The sequence below is a fragment of the Podarcis gaigeae genome (genome assembly GCF_964106915.1).
Source record: "Podarcis gaigeae genome assembly, chromosome: 18".
In the NCBI taxonomy this organism is placed as follows: domain Eukaryota; kingdom Metazoa; phylum Chordata; class Lepidosauria; order Squamata; family Lacertidae; genus Podarcis; species Podarcis gaigeae.
In genome coordinates this window covers 3,824,846-3,850,033 of record NC_139696.1, presented here as the reverse complement: position 1 = coordinate 3,850,033, position 25,188 = coordinate 3,824,846, and the positions used below count along the sequence as shown (strand labels likewise).

The 25,188-nt window shown below is 52.4% G+C and overlaps 1 protein-coding gene and 1 long non-coding RNA gene across 2 annotated transcripts in view; both read right to left on the bottom strand.

The window, feature by feature from the left end:
• LOC310835898 overlaps positions 1–25,188 on the bottom strand; it is a 150,950-nt gene that overhangs the window by 120,262 nt on the left and 5,500 nt on the right. The gene's annotated exons all lie outside the window — the stretch shown is intronic.
• On the bottom strand, positions 16,193–24,709 carry ATP5F1D (ATP synthase F1 subunit delta). Its single transcript, XM_083720817.1, has 5 exons — positions 24,508–24,709; positions 22,459–22,612; positions 21,263–21,351; positions 18,865–18,992; positions 16,193–16,329 (listed from the first exon to the last, which is right to left on the bottom strand). The coding sequence occupies exons 1-4, from the start codon at positions 24,637–24,639 to the stop codon at positions 18,870–18,872; spliced, it is 498 nt and encodes a 165-aa protein (XP_083576943.1). The 5' UTR covers positions 24,640–24,709; the 3' UTR covers positions 16,193–16,329; positions 18,865–18,869.

The window sequence follows — 25,188 nt, the reverse complement described above, 5'->3', positions numbered from 1 at the left end:
CATCTCGCTTTACTGGCCAAGGGAGCCGGCGTACAGCTTCCGGGTCATGTGGCCAGCAGGACTAAGCCGCTTCTGGCGAACCAGAGCAGCGCACAGAAACGCTGTTTACCTTCCCGCCGGAGTGGTACCTATTTATCTACTTGCACTTTGATGTGCTTTTGAACTGCTAGGTGGGCAGGAGCAGGGACCGAGCAACAGGAGCTCACCCCATCACTCTTAAAGAAAAAGGGTGTCTAGATATTCTGTGGCAGCAACCCTAACCCAGGTCTAAGGCATAGCTGTCAACTTTTCCCTTTCCTTGCGAGGAGTCCTATTCGGAATAAGGGAATTTCCCTTTAAAAAGGGGAAACATTGACAGCTATGGTCAAAGGTGCTTTTTGATGATGGGCTTCTACATCTGAGTTTCTCACGCTGCCCGGGACTCAGGAGGATGAGGGTGGTCGCTGCACTTCTCGAACCCAGAGCCACGCTGCCTCTCTCCATCCCGGCAGGAGCGCCTTGACCTCCCGACGGCCTGTGACGGATCGCCACCCCTGGGCCGCCTGTCCCCCTCGGATGCTTCCCGCCCCATAGCCCATCCGCCGACCCAAACAATGGCTGGACTTCCTGATGAGGGAGAAAGCAGGATGTTGGATCTAGGAGAATGGTCTTTCAGGCCTGCTGTTGGTTCCTGGCAGGAAGGGCGATCTGGAGGGGGGGATGTTTCTCTAGAGTAAACACAGGGTGGGGTGTGTATTTACAAGGAACTGAGGGGGAGACTGCTCCGCTGTCAAAGTCCTTCCTGATATCGGAATCTCCTTTTGTTGCAACTTGGAAGTCGTGAGTTCGAATCCTGCCGCCTGTTTAGCCACTGCGAGGCCTGGACTGGTGGGGCCACTGGGCAGATCCAGCAAGCTCCTCTCATCATCATCATCATCGTCATATTATTATTATTATTATTATTATTATTATTATTATTATTAGTGCTCCCCCCCTAAAAAAAGGTTCATTTTGATTCAAGAAAATCGCCATTTCACAGTTCAAATCGGGAAAAAGGAATACGGTAAATGGACAAAAGTACAAAGATTCAGCGGTGTCCAAACTTTTTCCAAAGAGGGCCATATTTAATGAAACGAAGGGCCGTGAGGGCCGACCAAAGTTGTTGAGTTGACCTTTCTTTAAGGATTTTACCCCAGGAAATAAATTGCCACAGAGGCCAGATGATTAGGCCACCAAAACAGACTTATTTCTCCCCTTATTATTATTATTAGGGATGCGGGTGGCGCTGTGGGTTAAACCACAGAGCCTAGGGCTTGCCGATCAGAAGGTCGGCGGTTCGAATCCCCGCAATGACGGGGTGAGCTCCCGTTGCTCGGTCCCTGCTCCTGCCCACCTAGCAGTTTGAAAGCACGCCAAAGTGCAAGTAGATAAATAGGTACCACTCTGGCGGGAAGGTAAACGGCGTTTCCGTGCGCTGCTCTGGTTCGCCAGAAGCGGCTTAGTCCTGCTGGCCACATGACCCGGAAGCTGTGCGCTGGCTCCCTCGGCCAAGAAAGCGAGATGAGCGCCGCAACCCCAGAGTCGGCCACGACTGGACCTAATGGTCAGGGGTCCCTTTACCTTCATCTATTATTATTATTATTGGTAGTAGTAAGTACCCTGTCCATCTGACTGGGTTGTCCCGACGTTCTCAACACTCTTCTTTTGTTCCTGGAGGAGAAATTCTAGGAATGGGTGATTCAGCCCTGGCTGGTTTTCTCTCTCTTTTTTTGTGGGGGTGGGTGGGAATGTTAATTGCTGGGGGGCAGGCGACTTGCAGAAGGCACACCCCTCTCTCCCTGAGTAGCGCCTACGGAAGGGCGAGTCGGAGCAGGAGGCGTTGGAGGGTGGGAGAGAGAGAGGCAGGGCAGGGGTTAAATGGGTGGGGAGCACCAAATCTCTCCCAGCCAGTTCCTACTGGGTGGCAGCTGTTCAGGGCTCAGCCGGCAGCACCCACACCCTGTGGGCCGCTGAAGGGAGAAGGCAGAGCAAAAGGGGGCGGGGAGAGAAAGGGGGAGAGGAAGAATGTAGAACGCCCCACCTTCAACCCCCGCTGGCGTCTTGGAGAAAGCTCCCTTGTCTGGAAAGCAGAGAGATGCTGCCAGCCCGTGCAAGCCATAGCGGCCGCCGAGACCACATAACACCAGTCTTGAAGGACCTCCATTGGCTCCCAGTACGTTTCCGAGCACAATTCAAAGTGTTGGTGCTGATCTTTAAAGCCCTAAACGGCCCAGTATACCTGAAGGAGCGTCTCCACCTCCATCGTTCTGCCCGGACACTGAGGTCCAGCTCCGAGGGCCTTCTGGCGGTTCCCTCCCTGCGAGAAGCCAAGTTACAGGGAACCAGGCAGAGGGCCTTCTCGGTGGTGGCACCCGCCCTGTGGAACGCCCTCCCACCAGATGTCAAAGAGAAAAATAACTACCAAACTTTTAGAAGACATCTGAAGGCAGCCCTGTTTAGGGAAGCTTTTAACGTTTAATAGGTTATTGTATTTTAGTGTTTTGTTGGAAGCCGCCCAGAAATGGGGAAAGCCATCCAGATGGGCGGGGTACAAATAATAAAATTTTAATTATTATTATTATTATGAAGTGAAAGGAACAAAAGAGGGATTTATATCTAGAGGCTAGGCTAGAGATGATCAGGAAAACAAGAAAACAGGAAGATACAATGAGAGGTGGTGCTGTGGGATTGGCGGAAGTCAATTTTTGTGTGTGTGTGTGTGTGTGTTTATATTATTAGCTTGTAAGATATGGATTTGTGTTTTTTTGTGTGTGTTTTGTGTTTTGTTATTTTTTGATATTTTTCATGTTGCATAGAAAACACTAATAAAATTTATTATTTAAAAAAAGAAGGAAAGGAACTCTGCACGTGACCCGCGACACCCTCTTTGCCACCAACGCAACAGAGCTACAGGCTCTCAGTGGCCTTTGCAGCAACCCTGGCTGGGGGGAAAAGAAAACCGCGTTCGGAGGAGAGGGAATGGGGATATTTTTGATGGGAGAATACAAAGGCCCCTTTCAAGCCCTCCCCCAGAGAGGAATTTTGGGTGGTGGTGGTGGGGAGAGTGCTGAGTTCAGGAACCACAGGCTGGCCTTTTACGGCTGTCTATTTATATCTGCCCTTCTGGTCCCATCACCTCCTGGCAAATAGAAAGGGAAGAAATGGAGGCAGTGAGAGATTTTACTTTCTTGGGCTCCATGATCACTGCAGATGGTGACAGCAGCCACAAAATTAAAAGACGCCTGCTTCTTGGGAGAAAAGCAATGACAAACCTAGACAGCATCTTAAAAAGCAGAGACATCACCTTGCCGACAAAGGTCCGTATAGTTAAAGCCATGGTTTTCCCAGTAGTGATGTATGGAAATGAGAGCTGGACCATCAAGAAGGCTGATCGCCGGAGAATGGATGCTTTTGAATTCTGGTGCTGGAGGAGACTCTTGAGAGTCCCATGGACTGCAAGAAGATCCAACCTCTCCATTCGGAAGGAAATCAGCCCTGAGTGCTCACTGGAAGGACAGATCCTGAAGCTGAGGCTCCAAGACTTTGGCCACCTCAGGAGAAGAGAAGACTCCCTGGAAAAGACCCTGATGTTGGGAAAGATGGAGGGCACAAGGAGAAGGGGACGACAGAGGACGAGATGGTGGGACAGTGTTCTCAAAGCGACCAGCATGAGTTTGACCAAACTGCGGGAGGCAGTGGAAGACAGGAGGGCCTGGCGTGCTCTGGTCCAGGGGGTCACGAAGAGGTGGACACGACTAAACAACAACAACAACATTTATATCTGCTGATGGCTGGGGAGAAGGAAGGTCTTGTGGCCTCTGCAGCAGAAAATCGCCTGCACCATATGGCACGTCTATAGGGTGCCCTACAACCTCGCCTGCCCCCAAACCTTCTCAGGTTGGCCTTCTTGGATTGCAGGCTGGGTGCGGTAGGTGGAAGAAGAGGAAGAGAAAAAGAACTGGCTTTAAAATGAACAGCCTTGGCATCTTGCCCGCGGGGAACAGGACCCGCCTAAACCCGTTGCTGGCCCGGCGGCCGGCTGCCAGTTTTGGCTGGAAGCACCAGAGAGGCGTTTGGGTGCGCCGAGGCTCTGCTTGCCCTGAGAAGCTGACCTATACCTCTCGGGGTGCGCCTAGTTCAGTGATGCCAACCCTGACTGGCAGCCGCCGCACAGGGTTGCCGGCGGAGACGTTGCCAGTCTTCCATGGAGGTGCAAAGCCATTGCCCCATCGCTGCCCTTCCCTTGAAAACAAAGGTTGTAGTCCACATGACCGGGAAGACTGATTTAAACACAGAATGGCACGATTGTAGAGTCGGAAGAGGCCTCTAGGGTCATCTAGTCCAACCCCCTGCAATGCAGGAATCTTTCTTCTGTGGTAGGACTCGAACCCGCAACCTCAATTGTCTCGTGCTCGACCAACAGAAGCTGCCAAAAAAGCGTTCTTACCCTTGAATTACGGCCCTTAAAAGCAGAGCATGAGGTTGGCGAAAAGTTTGATTTGTGTACGAAGGTGACATATGGACACAGTCCATCTAATCGGCCGCTCTGACCGGCAGCAGCTCTCTGGAGTTCCAGGCCGGGACATTTGCAAAAGTGGGTGCGCCGCCTATACGACCCATCCCTCAAATCAAGACTGTAGTCCTCATAGGTAAAGGTAAAGGTACCCCTGCCCGTACGGGGCAGTCTTGCCAGACTCTGGGGTTGTGCGCCCATCTCACTTAAGAGGCCGGGGGCCAGCGCTGTCCGGAGACACTTCCGGGTCACGTGGCCAGCGTGACATCGCTGCTCTGGCGAGCCAGAGCCGCACACGGAAACGCCGTTTACCTTCCCGCCAGTAAGCGGTCCCTATTTATCTACTTGCACCCGAGGGTGCTTTCGAACTGCTAGGTTGGCAGGCGCTGGGACCGAGCAGCGGGAGCGCACCCCGCCGCAGGGATTCGAACCGCCGACCTTTCGATCGGCAAGCCCTAGGTGCTGAGGCTTTTACCCACAGCGCCACCCGCGTCCTTGTAGTCCTCATGGTGGAGAACAAAGGGCTGATTTATTAAACAGGGAGCTGCCTTATGCTGAGACAGTCCCACCGCCTGCACTGACTGGCAGCATCAACTAGGCAGGGTTTCCCCTGCGCCACCTGCCGGAAATCGAACCCATGCCCTGCTGCAGCCAAGTCATATTTTGGGGCGCGACTGCAGGTCTCGCTCAAAGGCTGTGGCGCCTTTCCCAGAGCGACGTTTGCATTTTAATTCTGCAGGCGCAAGGAAGCAGACCTAAAAGGGCCTCTGCGCATGAGAATGGCCCATCAAGCCGTCGCTACTGTGGCAGGGAGTTCCGCCGTTCAACCGTGAAGGAGGCCTGTGCATGCGCCGTCGCGAACCCCGCAAAGGGGGTTGCGTTAAGGACTGGTCCCTTCCCATTCTGACGATGCTGCAATTCCGCGGAATAAATAGCAAGGAATCAATGCTATGCACACCTTTGATCTCTCTCTCTGATGTGCGCAAACCCACCACCCCTTGCCAGAGCCCGGTCCTCGAACGCACAACGCCGCCCTTCCCTGGTGGGGGTTGCGCATTCCTCCCTGCGCCCACCATTTCTCCTCCGCAAGTGCACAGCTGCGCCTCCCCCTCTCTGTTTCCACTGCGCACACCTGGGCCCGGCCTCCCTCCTGCGCACTCCCGAATGTGGCAGCCGGCCAGTTGCCGCGGCAACCGCCACCAGCCCGGGATGCCTCTGTGGGAACTTGGCCTGTGGCCAAATACTCCATGCGCCACCCTCCCGTCTGTGGCAGGCTGTCAAGAAAGGAGGAGAGGCCACGGCAGAGATGTTCCCCACACACCTCTCTCCCCAAAGCCTGCCGTTTGCGCCTCCGCCATGCGCCTCCAACGCCCTCCCCTCGAGGTAGGCCCTGCGCAAGTGGCGTCGGCTGCGCGTCTCCGCCTGCCCTATCTGATCTGACCCCCCTCTCGCTCTTGCTCTTAATGAGGGATCTGCGCCGGGTGTGCTCTCATTCCCACTCCCTCGCGCCTGGTACTGGCTGGGCACGGCCCTGCCAGCCGCTACCAACGCCACGCCAACCGGGCGCCATGCGGGCACACCCAGGCCCGGCCTAGGCGGGCGGCAGCTTCAGAGGCTGCCCTCGCCCCGGCCTGGCGGGTCCCACGATCCGGCCTGGGCCTCCGGGGAACGAAGGAGAGCCAAAAAACCCAGTTTCGTTTGTGCCCGTCGAAGCTTGTGGCTTTTCGGCGCACGACAGCCCTGCGGGGTAAGCCCATGGAGAGAAAAAGAACATGCGCGTGAATTCGAACCCGGGTCCCCCTCGGGTCTAACCGCTGGTTGCCCGCACGACAGCCCTGTGGGTTAGGCTGATAGAGAGAAAAAGAACGTGCGAATGAATTTGAACCCAGGTCCCGCTTGAGTCTAACCGCTCTTTGGAACCACAGAATTGGAAGGGACCCAGGGTCATCTAGTCCAACCCCCTGCTACGCTCAATGTGGGGTTCGGACCCACGACCCTAAGATCAAGAGGTTTATGCTCTGTCCCGCACAGGGCCTGCAAAGCCCATATTTTAGGGCCGGAACACAAGCCTGGGTTGCTATGAAGCACATTGTACAGTAGAAAGTTCCTCTGGGCATATGCAGAGAGCATTTTCATGTCTCTGTTCTTTCCCCTCTTCCCAAGGCTCCTGTGTCCTTCCCGTCTGTGCAAAAGGCAGGGATTCAAATGGCGACTTCCCGGAAAACATCGAGGTGCGTCCAGGAAAGCTGCACCGGTTGGATTCCTGCCTGTTTCCTCTTATTTTTGAAAAGCGACCTATCTTTTTTGGGGTGTGTTTTGCCTGCAGACGAGGAGATCGAGAGGTGATAGGATGCCCATCTTCAAATATCTGAAGGGGAAGCTTGTTTCTTGCTTCCCCAGAGGGCAGGGCCTGAGCCGGTGGATTCAAATGACCAAAAAGCGAGATTCCGGCTGAAAATTAGGAGCAACCTAAAAGTCTGGCGTTTTGACAGCGGAGCGAACTCCCTCGGGAGGTGGTGGGTTCTCCTTCCTCGGAGGTTTTTAAGCAGAGCTTGGATAGGCCATCGGTCATGGATACTTGAGCTGAGATTCCTGCATTTCAGAGGGTTGGGCTAGATGACCTTCGGAGGGTCCCGTCGAACTCCACAATTCCAAGAAAACATTTTGTGGGGGAATTCGCAACATCTGGAAAGAGGAAGCCCAGCCAGATCGGCGGGGTATAAATAAATTATCATCATCAGCATCATCATCATCATCATAAATTTGGAAAATTAATAAAAACACCATCTACTGGGTGATTTGGGGTGGGGTTTGGGACAACCAGGCTAACACAGACCAGCAGTGAAAATGCGCCGAGAAAGAATGCGAATGGGTGAGTTTGTGGGTCACAGGTTCTGCTTTTACGCACGAGCCGCCACCTCTTCCTTTTGTCCGGCAAAACACACAGCGGATCGAGGCCAAAAAGCCGGTTCTAGCCAGAGGTTGCAGGGGCCCTGGTGGGAACGAGGTTATCTAAGCCCAAGGGCAACAGGGCGCAGGATAATGTCCTTTCCGCCCCCGCGGGAAACTGCGGGCAGAGGCGGGGGGCGGTGGGAAGTTGCGCGATCGGAACAATTAGCAAAGCTGAGGGTTACTCATTAAAAGCTGGGAATAACAGGAGGGAGGAGGAAGAGGAAGGGAGGGGGCGGGAAATGTCCTTCAGAAGGCCTGCAAGGTTGGCTTTTCTGCTGGGACCTGAGCAAAAGTTTGCCCCAGGGCAGAATTCGGCCAAATGTGGCCCTCAGGACCTCTCCCCCTGGCCCCAGGAACCCTCCCCAGGACCCAGGTTCTCCGTACTGCCTCTGTGTGTTCTGGCCTGTCTAGGATGCAGTGAGAGATTTGACTTTCTTGGGCTCCATGATCACTGCAGATGGTGACAGCAGCCATGAAATTAAGAGACACCTGCTTCTTGGGAGAAAAGAAATGGCAAACCTAGACAGCATCTTGGAAAGCAGAGACATCACCTTGCCAACAAAGGTCCGTATAGTTAAATCTATGATGTATGGAAGTGAGAGCTGGACCATCAAGAAGGCTGATCGCCGAAGAATGGATGCTTTTGAATTCTGGTGCTGGAGGAGACTCTTGAGAGTCCCATGGACTGCAAGAAGACCCAACCTCTCCATTCTTAAGGAAATCAGCCCTGAGTGCTCACTGGAAGGACAGATCCTGAAGCTGAGGCTCCAAGACTTTGGCCACCTCAGGAGAAGACTCCCTGGAAAAGACCCTGATGTTGGGGAAGATGGAGGGCGCAAGGAGAAGGGGACGATGGAGGACGAGATGGTGGGACAGTGTTCTCGAAGCTACCAGCATGAGTCTGACCAAACTGGGGGAGGCAGTGAAAGACAGGAGGGCCTGGCGTGCTCTGGTCCAGGGGGTCACGAAGAGGCGGACACGACTAAACGACTGGAAGAATCCATGACCAGAAGGAAGAGGAGATACAAAAGGATTGGAAGAAATTGAAAGAATATTTAGCTCAATATTGCGATATAAGATAAATAGAAAATTCTTGGAAATTATAAATAGGCTTAGGGGGTAGAACAAGAATATACGATAGTAAACATTAAGGATTAAAATATTAATAAAGGAGAAGAGGTTAGTAAATGAAAGGAGTTAATATTATTAGAAATACGAATTTGGAGGACTGCTATATAGGTGATATAATGAAATTCAGTTTGAGGGGATTCAAGGAAGTCAGTTGCCAATGTAATGAGAATTAGATATTTGAAGAAACAATTTTGTGTGTGTTTAGTTTATTGTTGTGTAATGCGTTCGTCTTTGTTGAGTGTTTTGTTATGTCATTTTTGCGATAAATAGGTTGTCCCCCCCCCCCAGTCTTATATCTGTGCATCTAGTTCTTCCTGAATTAAGTGCAGAACCTGACACTTTGCCCCGGCTCAAATTCATCTTCTGAGCTTGGGCCCGGTTCTGCGATTTGCAAAGGTCATTTCAAATCTCCGGTGGCGTTTGCTCCCCAAATCAAAAAACCGCAGATGTCTACAGCTCCCCCCCCCCCTTAGCTCCAAACCCGAAAGCCTCCTGTATTGTCCAGCGGCCAGGAAGCCGAAATCCTAGCCCACCCTGAGACGTCCCGGCCAAGCGCTACACCCCCCCCCGCCCGCAATGCACAGACGTATTCCTGCGCAAACGTGAATTTGCCACCCTGCCGCCCTCCAATATGATGGGGCTCCTTCTCTGCAAAGAACATAGGCCAGGCCAGAGAGGCAGGGAGAGGAAGCCTTAAAAGGAAAAGGAGAGGGGTGTTTTTGAGCGTGTGGGGCTTGGAAGAAGCTGCTGTTTCCAGGCCCCATCCGGCCTCCCGGCCCCCCCCTGCCAGCCGCCCACATTCCAAACTTCATACCTCATTAGCCGGAGAAAAGCCATCTTAGATCAGCTGGAGTGTGTGGGGAGGGGAGAGCCTGATTCCTGGAAAGATATTCTGGGTGGGGGCAGTTTGGGGCAGACAGAGGCTTAGTCTGGATCGGGGCTCCTTTTGTGAGTCGTGGAGCTGTGGGTTAAACAACAGAGCCTAGGACTTGCTGATCAGAAGGTCGGCGGTTCGAATCTCCGCAATGACGGGGTGAGCTCCCGTTGCTCGGTCCCTGCTCCTGCCAACCTAGCAGTTCGAAAGCACCTCAAAGTGCAAGTAGATCAATAGGTCCCGCTCCGGCGGGAAGGTAAACGGCATTTCTATGCGCTGCTCTGGTTCGCCAGAAGCGGCTTAGTCCTGCTGGCCACATGACCCGGAAGCTGTACGCCAGCTCCCACAGCCAATAAAGCGAGATGAGCGCTGCAACCCCAGAGTCGGCCACGACTGGACCTAATGGTTAGGGGTCCCTTTACCTTTAGGGTCCCCTTAAAACTCCAATCCTATTATTCTAACAACATTTGAGCTCCTTGTAGGATATAAAAGGTAGGCTATCCATAGAAAACTACTTTAGGTAGATGTAACCCCATTCAGAATTACCGTATTTTTCGCTCTATAAGACGCACCAGACCACAAGACGCACCTAGTTTTTGGAGGAGGAAAACAAGAAAAAAAATATTCTGAATCTCAGGAACCAGAACGGCAAGAGGGATTGCTGCGCAGTGAAAGCAGCAATCCCTCTTGCTGTTCTGGCTTCTGGGATAGCTGCACAGCCTGCATTCGCTCCATAAGACGCACACACATTTCCCCTTACTTTTTAGGAGGGAAAAAGTGAGTCTTATAGAGCAAAAAATACGGTATTTTATTTCACGACGGCAGAACTGTGTCTAGACTCACTGAGGTCTTGGGGGGACAAACACGATCAAATTCTTCCGTGTGGAGGGGAGAATCCTTGCTCCTGGAAACATAGCTGCTCAAGGAAACTGCGCAGAGACCCTAGCTTTTGAACACAGAGGTACCCTCTGAATATATTTTCCGCGTTCCTGAGTTCACGGCTCCATCTTCTCGCAAACTGCTTTGAGGGTTGTCGTCCAATTTTGCAATTGAGCGGCGTATAAATTTTACGGATCGAACAAACAAATCATTTTGTGTGGCGTTGCATGTAGGAAAACCCTCGCTTCTGGAAATGTAGCGTGTCAAGTAGGAAGGGGGGGGCGGGAATCTTTCTCTGGCAGCTTTGCAATTCCAAGGTGCAGAATCTGTGGTTCACAGAACTGTACGGAGACCCCAAGTGCTCATCTAGTCTAACCCCGGGCCGCCGGTTTCTTCAAACTGCGGAGGAGAGATGCAGAATTTCAGAACCTTGCTTCTGGTTTAGGAAAAACGGCGTCTTCCCTTCTAAGTTTAGGAAAGCCAGGTTTTTCCCTGTTACCCTTATGGTTTGGCCGGCTTATGGATTCCTTGTTGTCATTGTTTAAATAAAAAAAACCCAAAACACATTGACAGCAAAAAGATGTCCTTGCCTGCGTCAAGACCCGCACGTGGGAAGTACAAGGGAGAAAAGGGGTGTTTTTCTTTGATGGGGGGGGCAGAGAAACTGGGGAGGAAGGAAGGGGCTCGAAAGACTGGGTCTGTTGCTGGTTATTCCTGCGGTTGCTTAAATTAGTCCCAGCTCCAATCCTGGCTCCATTGCATGCTGCAGGACCTGACCTTTAAAGAAGATGGAAAAGACCAGAGTGGATAGCTGGGTTTTTTCCTCCCCCCCCCCCTTGGTGTGGGGTGGAAGTGAGAGGAGGGAGGGAGAAGGAAGCAGCCGCAGTGCTTCCCATAGCCATTCAGAGGCTATTAATAAACTTTAAAGCAAGGAAGCTGTGTTTTTTTTGTGTGTGTCTTTTAACGCCGGGGAATCTATTTTTTGTTCTCCGGCGATAAAAAGAGAGTTGGTAGGGGAGGGGAGTGGGGGGACTGCTTGGCACCGAAAGCAGCAAAGACGACATCCTGGGTGGCGAAGGCTCAAAATAACCCACATGGAGCCTGGAGTGACGTGGGGAAGGCGTCACGGAGGGAGGAGAGAAGGCGAAGAGCCGAGTTTGGATCACGGGCAGGTGGAAGAGGAGGAGAGGGAGAAGAGCAGGAGGACAGGTTCCCTGCGTTCCCGGCTCGCTTCCCTGCGTGATCAAGGCGCGTGGCCTCGGTTTGCCCGCCTGCGAAATGGGTGCTTTGAAGAGCAGGCCAGTAGCTCACATGGTAGAGCTCCTGCTTTGCAGGCGGGAATGTCCCATGGGTAGGGCTGCACGCTGAAGAGCAAGGGGGGTGCAATGGTCTCTGCCTCAGCCTGCCAGGATTGCGGTTGATTCCTAAGACAGAAGTGCTCTTTCAGGGCTGGCAGGTGTGGGGGACTCCCTGGTCCTGAATGGGGTGACTGTGCCCCCGAAGGACCAGGCGAGCAGCCTGGAGGTCATTTTGGACTCACAGCTGTCCATGGAGGCGCAGGTCAATTCGGTGTCCAGGGCAGCTCCAACAGGTACACAGGATGAGACCCTCCCTGCCCGCAGACTGTTTGGCCAGAGTGTTGCACGTTCTGGTTATCTCCTGCTTGGACTACAGCCATGCGCTCTCCGTGGGGCTGCCTTTGAAGGTGACCCGGAAACTGCAACTAATCCAGATTGCGACTGCTGAACTGGTGACTGGGAGCGGCCGCCAGGGCCATATAACACCGGTCCTAAAGGCTCCCAGGATGTTTCCGAGCACAATTCAAAGTGTTGGTGCTGACCTTGAAAGGCCTAAATGGCCCAGTAGACCTGAAGGAGCGTCTCCATCCCCATCATTCAGCCTGGACACTGAGGTCCAGCTCCGAGGGCCTTCTGGCGGTTCCCTCCCTGTGAGAAGCAAAGCTACAGGGAACCAGGCAGAGGGCCTTCTCGGTGGTTGTTGTTGTTATTATTATTTTCCAAATTAAACCAGCCCTGAATTCAGAACCATGAGGACTGGGATCTTGTATGAAGCTTTAGGGGGACAGGTGTAGCTGGAAGATCTGAGATTCTGCTTTATTTCCAAGGGAAAGGATGCAAGGAGTTTGCTTTGCAGGTAAGGCCGGGGTGGAAAGCTCCCAATCTGGGAACCATCACTGCCGGTCCGTGAAGGACATATTGAGCAACCATATGCTGCATCAGAAGGCCTTGACTCAGCCTGGCAGCTCTGAAGCAACGTTTAACGAGCAGCGGCCTTATTGGATCGTGAAATCTAGCAGTAGCTGGGAGCTAGGCTGCGTGGGGGAAAAGAGGTCCGAAAACAGCCTCGTAAGCAAAGTTCCTAGTCCACAACTCTTTAAAATGCCGCTCCGTAATTAGTTAGTTAGATGCGGTGCCAGGGACGGGCTGATTAAAAAACCCCGAACACACCTCTGTGCATTTTCACGGAGAAAGTCCCCCGTTTTAAACTCTGGCTTCAAGCTTCAAGGGCAATTAAAGAAGCACTTCAGAGTAGCACAGCGTCAAATCAAAACGATTTTAAGTTTTATCTGCAGAATACGGATAGCTGCTTTTTTCGAAACGGGGAAAAGCGATCCCTGGTGCAAGGACGGTATCGTAACGCACTCGTGTTCTACGCTGCAAACCAAGCACTGCTATTTGTTGCTTCCTTTCCCGATGCCTTCCTTTGCGTTGAAAAATTCGGAGCGGCGCAGGGGTGTTTTTTGTTCTGAAAGCGTGGCCCAGGGAAACAAGTTGGGTGATGGGCCCCAGGCTGATAAATGCTGCGGCTTGAGAGTGGGAGGGTATGAAAGAGGCTAGAGGTTTCCAGATGGCTAGGAGACAAGAGCTGAAGGCCACCCAAAGAAACATGAGTGGGTGTGGGGAGCCCGATTTGCTGAACTACAACTCCCAAGTTCCCTTGTTACAGTTCTATCTATCTATCTATCTATCTATCTATCTATCTCCTGCCTTTGCCCCCGAGACAGGGACTCAAGACGGCTTATGGATCCAATTGGAACAGCTGAAAATATTTTTTTCAAGCCACTAAAAAAATTAATTAGTAGACGACGCAGAGCTGAGTCAGAGTACAGCGGTACCTTGGTTCTCCAATGTAATCCGTCCCAGGAGTCCGTTCTGAGTCCTGAAACCGTTCAAAAATCAAGGCACGGCTTCCGATTGGCTGCAGGAACTTCCTGCAGCCAATCGGAAGCCGCGCTGGACATTCGGCTTCCAAAAAACGTTCACAAACTGGAACACTCACTTCCGGGTTTGCGGCGTTCGGGAGCCGAGCCATTTGAGTACCAAGGTACCACTGTACAGTCATGCCTCGGGTTGCAGACACTTCGGGTTGTGCGATTTCGGGTTGCGCTCAACCTGGAAGCACCAGAACAGGTTACGTCCGGGTTCTGGCACTTGCACATAAGCACTAAATCGCGCTTTGGACATGCGCAGAAGAGCCAAATTGCGACCACCGCATGCGCAGACATGGCGTTGCGGTCACTGCAAGTTGTGAACGTGCTTCCTGCACGGATCATGTTCGCAACCCGTGCGTCCACTGTACTGGCAAGGCAGCTATGGCAATGGCGCTCATCTCTGGAGATGCAGGAATCTCTTGACCAATGTGGGGCTCTGTGCTCCGAGCACCCACAGTGGGAGGCAGCGATGATTCTGGACCCCGGTTCCCGGAAACCGCAGGAGGGTAATCCGGCCTGCAGGCTTCGAAATTGGGGCATCGGGTTGGTTCCTGTGAGAAGAGGAGGCTGGAAAAGATGAACCACTGGCCTGAGGCAGCAGACTCTCCTTACGTTCGTATGTTAACTGGAACGGGTTCAGAGGACGACGACGGACGCAGCCAGCGATATGGTGCACAAGTGAGGAAGAGGCGAAGGAACCGTTTCCCAGAATGCTTCCGACGACGACTGGGATGCGTCAAGGCCCGGGACGGACGCAGACCGCCTCCCAGGCATGTCAGCACGCAGACTGGTGGGGCAAGGGGTTAAGAAGTGGGGCTGAAGGTGTGGGGTCCTGGGTCTGGTTGAGAGTTGAAGACCGCCTGCTCTCGCCAACCAGTGGAGGGGTGGTGGTGGGGAAACAGCGCTTTTCAGAAGGGGGCTTGGAGCTGCCCCATCCCCCTCGATCCTGTCCCCCAAGTTGTGCCACAACAAGAGACTTCCCCATGTCCTGGGTGGCAAACCAAGGTCCCTGATGGCAATCGCAGGATGGGAGAGTGGCTGCCGTTGTGCAGGATGGTGGAATAGACGGGCCTCCCTGCCCCCCGTCCTGATCCAGCAGCCAAACTCTTCTTAATGGCTACTAGCCGCAGAATGGTACAGCGGGAAGGGACCTCCAGGGGTCATCCAGTCCAACCCCCGATCTCAACTAAAGCAACCGTGACTAGTGGCTGTCCAACATCTGCTTAAAAAACTGAAGGAGAGTAGTTCCCCACTTTCCGAAGGAGTCTGTTCCGTTTAGCCACCAAGCTGCTGCTGTGCTGGGTGCTGATTTCGTGGGTTTATTATTCCTTCCCGCCCGCCCCCTGCACCATGACGTGGGAGTTGCCAGGCTCGGTGCCAAAGCAGGGGAGCTGGAGCATTTGCCGGCCAAATAACACACCTGGCTGAGCAAGCGAGAGAAGCGGGGGGGGTGGGGTGCTGGAGGGCAGGGACATCAGCACAGCTCTCCCCCAGTCACTTGCCCGTGCTGCCACCTGGCAGCAGAGCCTTCTCTCGGTTCCTGGATGGGCCCCCCCGGTTATCAAAATTATGATTAATCACCTGCCCTTCAGGGTGGCGCTGTGGTCTAAAACACAGAGCCTAGGGCTTGCCGATTGGAAGGTTGGCGGTTCAATTCGCAGCGATGGTGTGAGCTCCCGTTGCTTGGTCCCTGCTCCTGCCCACCTAGCAGTTCAAAAGCATGTCAAGTGCAAGTAGATCAATAGGTACCACTCTGGCGGGAAGGTAAACGGCGTTTCCGTGCGCTGCTCTGGTTTGCCAGAAGCGGCTTAGTCATGCTGGCCACATGACCCGGAAGCTGTCTGCGGACAAACGCCGGCTCCCTCGGCCTATAGAGCGAGATGAGCGCGCAACCCCAGAGTCGTCTACGACTGGACCTAACGGCCAGGGGTACCTTTACCTTTCTACCTGTGCTTCACACCCCAAGGTTCCAGGGCGGGTTACGACGATGAAAATGCAATGTTAGTTTGAAAGCAACCGCGGATTAAGCTGCATCCTAAAAGACGTCCACCCCGGGTGTCAAATGTCGGAGGCGGTATTTGAGAGCCCAAAAGTCCGCCACTGCAAATGTCCTGGCCTGTCTCTGACCTTTCCCTAAACCCACAGGCCAGTTCCTGCCTTAAAACGCTCTCAGAGGGATGCTTCCCTCCTTTCCCTGGACCCCAACAGCCGCTCGCCCCACAGCCTGCCAACGATGTGCAGCTTAGAAGGCCTTTTGGGCTCACCTGGGAATTAAGTACCTGGGAGATTAGGCTTGCTGGCATGTCCAGAGGATTTTGTGGGGCGACCAGAGGGGGCGGCTTTGAGGGGAAACCTCCTCTCCATCCTGATTTATGGAATCGTAGAGTCGGAAGGGACCATGCGGGTCATCTGGCCCAACCCTCGGCAATGCAGGAATGTGAGACTCGAACTCGCGCCCTGAGATTGAGCGTCTCGTGCTCTACCAACTGAGCTAACAAGATCTTTCAACTGAAGCAGGTGGACAGTTTTACAAATGGCGCAAGGGCTCTTAAACCGCAGGCAAGAATGTAAACAAGGACGAAGGTGCAGAGGGGACTTTCACAGATTTTCTACCCGTTTTTAATTGGTCAAAAGCTAAATTGATGGGGTTTACCCAAACCATCTGCACGGACAAAGAGAAGGAGGTCCAGAGGGAAAAGAGGGCCGTTTCCAGAAAGCAGCGGGGTATTCCTGCAACAGAGAAAGAGAGAAAACGATCAGATCAAAGAGATGGGCAGGAACCCCAAAGCTCATCCAGTCCAACCCCCCAGCAATGCAGGAATCGCAGCTAAGGATTCCCTGGCAGGCGGACAAGGAGAATGAGAAGCCAAGGGGGGTGCTGAATTTGCAGCACTGAAGTGACCTTTCTGGGGTGCAAGCCTGGGCCGCATGTCTGGAGGTCCTGGACTGCCCAGACGACAAGACGCCCATTTCAGCCTCATTGATATGGTCCACAGGACAGCAGAGCAAGGTATCGGGCACAAGCTGGGCTGCAGGAGTTACCGGAAGGAAGCGTACAAGGCGCCGTCTAACCACCTTAGGGACTTCACGCCAGATTTGTGTAGGGTTCACTCCTGAGCCTTTTCTTTTCCCGAATATAATAATAATAATTTTTTATTTATACCCCGCCCATCCGGCTGGGTTTCCCCAGCCACTCTGGGCGGCTTCCAACAAAACACTAAAATACAATAACCTATTAAACATTCAAAGCTTCCCTAAACAAGGCTGCCTTCAGATGTCTTCTAAAAGTTTGGTAGTTATTTTTCTCTTTGACATCTGGTGGGAGGGCGTTCCACAGGGTGGGCGCCACCACCGAGAAGGCCCTCTGCCTGGTTCCCTTTAACTTGGCTTCTCGCAGGGAGGGAACCGCCAGAAGGCCCTTGGAGCTGGACCTCAGTGTCTGGGCTGGACGATGGGGGTGGAGACGCTCCTTCAGGGATACTGGGCTGTTTAGGGCTTTTAAGATCAGCACCAACACTTTGAATTGTGCTCGGAAACATCCTGGGAGCCAATGTAGGTCTTTCAGGACCAGTGTTATGTGGTCTCGGCGGCCGCTCCCTGTCCCCAGTCTAGCTGCCGCATTCTGGATTAGTTGTAGTTTCTGTGCAAAAGATGACTGTTCTGATTCCTGCAGGAGCTGGAGCTTAACGACACCTGCAGGGCGTTCCACTTTGGGCCACGCTGCTGCGAGGCTCACAAACGAATAGGGACGCTCGCTGATGGGAGATCCCCTGGGTACGTTGGGTGGGCATGGGAGAAAGCGAGAGCAAGCAGGCAGCTCAGAGAGCAGGGGCTAAAGAAGAACTCTTTCGAGTCCGCGACCAGAAGGAGGAGGAGTATCAGGAAGAATGGAATAAATTTAATGATTATTTAGTTAAATTTGTTAAGTTAAACTAACTGAAAATAGCTTGCAGATACCTAATGGGCTAAGGATTTTATTTATGTTAAGTGATGAATTAATATGTTTAATTCCATAAGGTGAAGATCTAAGGATGTTAATGCTTAAGTTAAATTTCATAAAAATTGGGATTTGGGAAACCGTTAAAAGCACATGCAATGAAATTCAACCAAAGGAAGCGAGGAAGTCACTTAACAAAGTTAGCAACTGAAATTTTCAATAAGGCTATGATTTATGTTTGTTTGTCTTGTGTGTTTGTCTGTTTGTTTATAATATTGTGAAAACTAATAAAACATTTTTTTTTTGGTGGGGGGGGGGGGAAGCAGAACTCTTCCGGTCCTCCTTGACACAGAGAGTTGGGGATAGAGTGGCCTTTCTCCTACTCGGGGTCTCATCCGAAGCAAAAAAACAGAAGGCAGCAATTTCCTTTTTCAGGATGGAAGGCAGTTGAGCAAAGTCACAGAATAGCCAATTAGTGCACCCTGGCTTAAGAAGGGGAGCTTGAAAGCTCACCAGATATATTGGTCCGCCAGCCCTTCTGTGCCACCTAGCGGCAGGAATCTGTCTGAAGCAACAAATCTCTCTCACCGCTTTGAACCACCCCCAGTACCAGGAACTGGGGTCCTGGGAAAGCGTGGTGTAATGGTTAGAGTGTGGAATCCTCCAGACTGGATTATGGTAACTCGCTCTACGTGGGGCTGCCCTTGAGACTGACCCAGAAACTCCAGCGGGTGCAGAATGCCGCGGCGAGACTCCTTACGGGGTCCTCGCTGCGAGATCACATTCACCCGGTGCTATACCAGCTGCACTGGCTCCCGGTGGAGTACAGGATCAGGTTTCAGGTGCTGGTTTTAACCTTTAAAGCCCTATGCGGCCTAGGACCTTCGTACCTATGGGACCGCCTCTCCTGGTGTGTCCCACGGAGGAACCTACGGTCTTCAAACAAAAACGTCTTGAAGGTCCCAGGCCACAGAGAGGTTAGGCTGGCCTCAACCAGAGCCGGGGCTTTTTCGGCTGTGGCTCCGACCTGGTGGAACGCTCCGTCACAAGAGACTAGGGCCCTGCAGGACTTGACATCTTTCCGCAGGGCCTGCAAGACAGAGCTGTTCCACCAGGCCTTTGGCCAGGGCACAGCCTGACTCCCTCCTTTGGCAATCTTCACAGAACTCTAGCCCAATGGTTGCCATCAATTTGATTAGAATTACTTTTATAATGAAATGATTTTAGAACGTTGTACTATTTTATTGTTGTTAGCCGCCCTGAGCCCGGCTTCGGCTGGGGAGGGCGGGATATAAAAATTTATTATTATTATTATCATTTGGGCTTACCCTTCTCACTCCAAAGCTTTCACGATCGCCTCGTTGGCTTCCACGCTGATCTGCGCTTCCGCCTTGGCCGCTTCATCGGAGGCGGACGCCAGCTGCGACAGGGCCTTCTCCAGGTTCGACTTGGCTGTCTGCAAACGGCGGGGGGGGGGGGGGACAAAAGTTGCCAGGATCAGACCCGGAAGAGGAAAAAGGTGCAACATGACAGTTGCCGGGGAGGGCATTTCGGGCGGGGGTGATGGGGACAAAACGCTATTATCTGAACATGTCACAGGGCTTGAAAGAGTCTCTGGGTTCTTCTTTAAATGATTCGGTTCCATATGGGAATGTTTGTTCCCATTTCAGGGAAACTACTGTAGTTTTCCCTGTATAAGGCTATGTTTTTTTCCTTTAAAAATCATGCTAAAAAGTGGGGGTTGCTCAACCACCCTGGGTAAGGTAAAGGTAAAGGGACCCCTGACCGTTAGGTCCAGTCACGGACGACTCTGGGGTTGCGACGCTCATCTCGCTTTACTGGCCGAGGGAGCCGGCGTACAGCTTCCAGGTCATGTGGCCAGCAGGACTAAGCCGCTTCTGGCGAACCAGAGCAGCACACGGAAATGTCGTTTACCTTCCCGCTGGAGTGGTACCTATTTATCTACTTGCATTTGGACGTGCTTTCGAACTGCTAGGTTGGCAGGAGCAGGGAGCTCACTCCATCGCGGGGATTCGAACCGCTGACCTGATCGGCAAGCCCTAGGCTCTGGGGTTTAACCCACAGAGCTACCCGCGTCCTCAACAACTCTGTGCCATCTCCCCCCAGTTTCTTAAATTTGAGTCCCCCAAAATAGGGGGGAGTCTTATACATGGGGGCATCTTATAGACGGAAAAGTACGGTAACTTTTCAAGAAAGGGTACCTATAGACTTTGCGTCCATTTGGCAGGCACATGACAGGCTAATCACATGGATGGCGATTTCCGAGGCAAGTACATCTTCATTCTGTAATTATAATGTTTGTTTTGCATTCTCTCTGCGCTGGGTCTCTTTCTGTGGCAACATCTAATTCAATGTGCCCTCTCTTGAGAATGCACTTGTGTTTTCTGAAATAATAGCTGTGAACCCTGGTTTTTTCCTTTCCTTTATTTTATTTCACCTTTCTTACTGACTGTTTCTTTATAATAAAATATTCTTTTACTACAAACTCCACTGAAAATTTCAAAAAATGCACGCACAATTATTAAGTCTTGCATGCGGTTATTCCTGCGGCGTTGAAACAAACATGGAAAATTTTTCACGTTACAGATGAAAAGGTAAAAGGCCCCTGGATGGTTAAGTCCAGTCAAAGTCGACTATGGGGTTGCGGCGCTCATCTCGCTTTTGGGCTGAGAGAGCCGGTGTTTGTCCGCAGACAGCTTTCCACGTCATGCGGCCAGCAGGACTAAACCGCTTCTGGTGCATGAAAGAAACCAGAGCGCATGGAAACGCCGTTTACGTTACTGATTAAGCTCACACCCGCAGGGTATACTTCGAACTAAGGTGTCAAAGTGATAAAATCTCTTCTAAAAATGGCAAACCTCCTGGGCCAGCACAAAATTGGGCTACAGATGGGGAGCAGGTCATGCTCCCGTTTGTGACATCGCCGATGCCACACACTGGACAGAAAAATGGGAAGTGTTTTCAAATTACCGTATTTTTCGCTCTATAGGACGCCCTTTTCCCCTTCAAAAATGAAGGGGAAATGTGTGTGCGTCCTATGGAGCAGACACCATAGCCCCGCGGCCCTCTCCCGGCTGGAGAGGTAACGTGTGGCTATGGCAGGAGCCTCTATAGCCGCGCGCCACCTCTCCAGCCGGGATAGCGCGCGCGGGGCTAAAGAAGCCATAGCCCCGCGATCCTCTCCCAGCTGGAGAAGTGACGCGCGACTATGGCAGCAGCCTCTCCGCTGCGCCTTTCCGCTTCTCCCCAACCTGCTCTTTGGGGCTGGTGGTGGGCTTCCCCCGCCAGCCCCAAAGAGCAGGTCAAAAGGAACCTGAAGCCTGGAGAGCGAGAGGGGTCGGTGCACACTGACTCCTCTCGCTCTCCAGGCTTCCAACATAGCCGCCTTAAACGGCACCTTGTTTTAGAGGGGGGAAACAAGAGGGGGGAAATTCTCCCACTCTCTGCGCAGCGCTTCCTGCCGCTTCGCTGAAGGGGCGCTGGGCAGAGAGGGGGAGAATTTTTTCCCCTTGTTCTCCCCCCTCTAAAGCAAGGTGCGTCCTATTGTCCGGTGTGTCTTATGGTGCGAAAAATACGGTAGCAGAATCTCTGCATGACTGTGGAGCAGACCTCTGATGTTTTTAGGGGTTTTAAGGATAGGCCCCAGCTGGGTATGTAAGGAAGTCTCTGGGGGAAGAGGAAAGAGAGGGCCGGCAGGCCACTCACCGCAGCGTCGAGCTGATCCAACATTGCCACTTCCTCAGCTAGCAGCTGGACCGAAGAGTCTGCGTTCACCGTGATCGAGCCGCTACTGACTGCAAAATTTCAAGGAAGTCGAAAAGCAGGTGGGGGGGAAAGACACACAAAAGAATTAGCTGAGAACAGGGCCATGAACCATTCTTTATTCCTTCCGTTTCAACCAAGGAACTCGAAAGATGGTGCACATAATAATAATAATTTATTATTTATACATCACCCATCTGGCTGGGTTTTCCCAGCCACTCTGGGCGACTTTCAACAGAATATTAAAATACACTAATCTATTAAACATTAAAAGCTTCCCTAAACAGGGCTGCCTTCAGAACCCACCTGAAGTCTTGCTCTCCCGGCTTCAGCGAAGAAGAGTTTGGATTTGATATCTCGCCTTTCACTCCCTTTAAGGAGTCTCAAAGCGGCCAACATTCTCCTTTCCCTTCCTCCCCCACAAGAAACACTCTGTGAGGTGAGTGGGGCTGAGAGACTTCAGAGAAGTGTGACTGGCCCAAGGTCACCCAGCAGCTGCATGTGGAGGAGCGGAGACTCGAACCCGGTTCCCCAGATTACGAGACTACCGCTCTTAACCACTACACCACACTGGCTCTCAGTGGGAGAGCAAGACTCTCCTGGCTTCAGCGAAAGGAACCCGAAGCCTCCGGAGCGCAGCGGCTATCTCTGAAGCCTTCGCAGCGCAGCGCAAGTTCCCGCTGCGCTCCGGAGGCTTCAGGTTCCTTTCGCTGAAGCCAGGACAGTCTTGCTCTACCGCTGTGCTCCGGAGGCTTCAGGCAGCTATCCCTGAAGCCTGGAGAGCGAGAGGGGTCAGTGCGCACCGACCCCTCTTGCTCTCCAGGCTCCAGCGAAAGCAACGCGTAGCCTCCGGAGTGCGGAGGGAGCGCTCCCTCTGTGCTTCGGAGGCTTCACGTTGCTATCGCTGAAGCCAAGGAGCCTGCATTCACTCCATAGGACGCACACACATCTCCCCTTCATTTTTGAAGAGGAAAAAGTGCGTCCTATAGAGCGAAAAATACGGTAAGCTTTTTCTTAAGCCAAGGTACCACTGCATCTGAGTTTCTAACACGGTTTGTGGCCACAAAGGTTCATTGGGGGTCTCGCTGCAAAGGACCCGAAACCACCTCCCGCAACCCTGCCCCAGTTTCCAAACATACTGAAGTATTTTGTGGAAGAGCCGTCCTCGGCATAGACCGTTACAACTCCAGGCTTCAGAACTTGCAAGGTGGGGACGTGGGCGGCCAAGATGCCGAAGGATCCGCTCAGCGTGGGGACGTCGACTTGCTTCACGTTGGCCGCATTGTAGTAAACCTGGAAAAGGGGACAGAGAGCGTGTGAGAAGAAGCAGAGAGGTCCTTTACAGACTCACCAGAGCTTGCTCGTCATTTCAAGACTCACTTTTTCCCTCCTAAAAAGTAAGGGGAAATGTGTGTGCGCCTTATGGAGCGAATGCAGGCTGCGCAGCTATCCCAGAAGCCAGAACAGCAAGAGGGATTGCTGCTTTCACTGCGCAGCGATCCCTCTTGCTGTTCTGGCTTCTGAGATTCAGAATATTTTTTTTCTTGTTTTCCTCCTCCCAAAACTAGGTGCGCCTTGTGGTCTGGTGCGTCTTATAGAGCGAAAAATACGGTGCTTTTCTGCATTCAGCCTTCCAGCGTATTTATACGGCTCTGCCTTTCAGTCAGCTTGGGCAGGTCGGTACTGGATCATGTTGCTGGAGGTTCCACAGCCCTCCCCTGCCCCTCAGCTTGCCCTTTCTCAACGCCTTCCCCAACATTTAGCCCTCCCTCCCTATTTTTAAAAGTCTCCGCAAAGACTCTTTGGCTGCAAAACACACACTTTATACGGGTTTAGCTACCGGCAAGTTAATTTTGTCGATTTATTTCAAAGATGCGTCTATGTTATGTTCTTTTAGCACAGAAGATGTGATAAAAGGAAAAATAAATAAGTCAATCGAAACAATCCAGAAGTACAGAACCACCAGATCCGCTCCGTTTCCAAGGTTCCAGTTTCAAAGCATTGAAAGCGACAGATTTTAGGGATGAACTGAATTCTAAACGGGAACCAGAGCAAGCTTATGCAAACTTTGATGCTTTTATATCTTTAAACTACAAATGCACTTTTTCCAAAAAGGCAACAAGGCTATGTACCCAGAGGTTCCCCTGGCCCTCCAAGTTAACCCTTTAAATCTCCCCTTCCCATTTCAATCCGGCGACCTTGTGGACTAAGCCGCATCAGTGTTGTTGTTTAGTCGTTTAGTGGTGTCCGCCTCTTCGTGACCCTCTGGACCAGAGCACGCCAGGCCCTCCTGTCTTCCACTGCCTCCCACAGTTTAGTCAAACTCATGTTCATAGCTTCCAGAACACTGTCCCACCATCTCATCCTCTGTCGTCCCCTTCTCCTTGCGCCCTCCATCTTTCCCAACATCAGGGTCTTTTCCAGGGAGTCTTCTTTTCTCCTGAGGTGGCCAAAGTCTTGGAGTCTCAGCTTCAGGATCTGTCCTTCCAGTGAGCACTCAGGGCTGATTTCCTTCAGAATGGAGAGGTTGGATCTTCTTGCAGTCCATGGGACTCTCAAGAGTCTCCTCCAGCACCAGAATTCAAAAGCATCCATTCTTCGGCGATCAGCCTTCTTTATGGTCCAGCTCTCACCTCCTCCCCAAAGTAAACCTCTTAAACCTCCCCCTTTTTGATCTTTTCAAAAGAAGCGAATGTAATTATTCAAAGAAAGAATTATATTATTATTATTATTATGTAAATCCTATAGAATAAACAAATGAAGTCATGAGTGACCTTGCAGCAGGCTGAGCCACATACTACTCCCCGCCCTCCTTACATTAACCCTTTAAACCTCTTTAAATTAAAATTAATTAAGTGGTAATATGTGGTATGTATCTTTTCTCTTTTTTCTCCTATTTTTTGTTTGTCTTTATTATTGTTGATCTCTTCTTTTTTATTATGTTTATCTACTGAAAATAATAAATATTATTTGAAGGAAAAACCCCCACTTTCAATTAACCCTTTCAACCTCTTCCCCCCTTCCAATGAAGCGACCTTGTGGACTAGCAACTTGGCAGCTTGTCACGTAGCTGGAGGTTCCACAGGCTCCCCCACTACTGCAAGTTAACCCTTTAAAGGCCAGTCTTTAAAGAACCCCCCCCCCAAAAAATCCTCCCCCTCCCCCACTTTGGTTGCCATGGCGACTACCTGGGAGGGCGAGGCGAAGGTGAAGGCCATCTGGGCCTGCCCGGCAGGGGCGGCCTCAGCATAGTGCCTGGCTTGGCCCCGGGAGCCCAGGGCCCAGGCGCGGCGGGCGAGGAAGCGGCCGAGAGGGAGCATGGCGACGCCAAGGGCACAGCGGAGACGAGCAGCGGGGAAGGAAGGCGCCGGGAGAAGCCGGAGACTACAGGTCCCGGCATGCACCGCGCCGAGCGGAAGCGGGGCCTCCCCGCGGGGCATCACGGGAAGCTGCAGCCGGCGCTTCCCAGAAGCCACCGCGCCTCCTCATAGGCAGCAGAAAAGAAAGCCGCGAAATCCGAACTCCATTTCCCAGAAGGCACCACACCGGAAGCGGAGCTTTAAAAAGGCCGCCTTCATTCTCCTCAGGCCGTGCTGTCCCCCACAATGCACCGCGAACGCCAGGACTGCATTTCCCGTCAGGCGCCGCGCCGGAGGCCGAATTCTTCGCGAGGGCTGCCGCCCGCGCTATGCCACATGGGAACTGTAGTCCCATTTTCTCCCCTGACAGACACTGGTATTGTTTGCCTTCTCCCGGTTTCCCCTCTACTCTTAAAGCAAATTCCAGCTTCTGCTCGGCCTTTCCCTGAGGGAAAAAGACTCGGGTCCATAGAGGAAAAACCAGGAGCGGGAGGGCTGAGGAGCGCCGCT

Excerpts from the sequence above, each read along its gene's own strand:
- ATP5F1D (XM_083720817.1), bottom strand. The coding sequence starts at position 24,639 with ATGCTCCCTCTCGGCCGCTTCCTCGCCCGCCGCGCCTGGGCCCTGGGC. Across the intron at positions 22,613-24,507 it reads CCTTCGCCTCGCCCTCCCAG|GTTTACTACAATGCGGCCAA; the intron begins GTAGTCGCCATG and ends CCCCTTTTCCAG. Across the intron at positions 21,352-22,458 it reads CTCTTCCACAAAATACTTCA|TCAGTAGCGGCTCGATCACG; the intron begins GTATGTTTGGAA and ends GAAATTTTGCAG.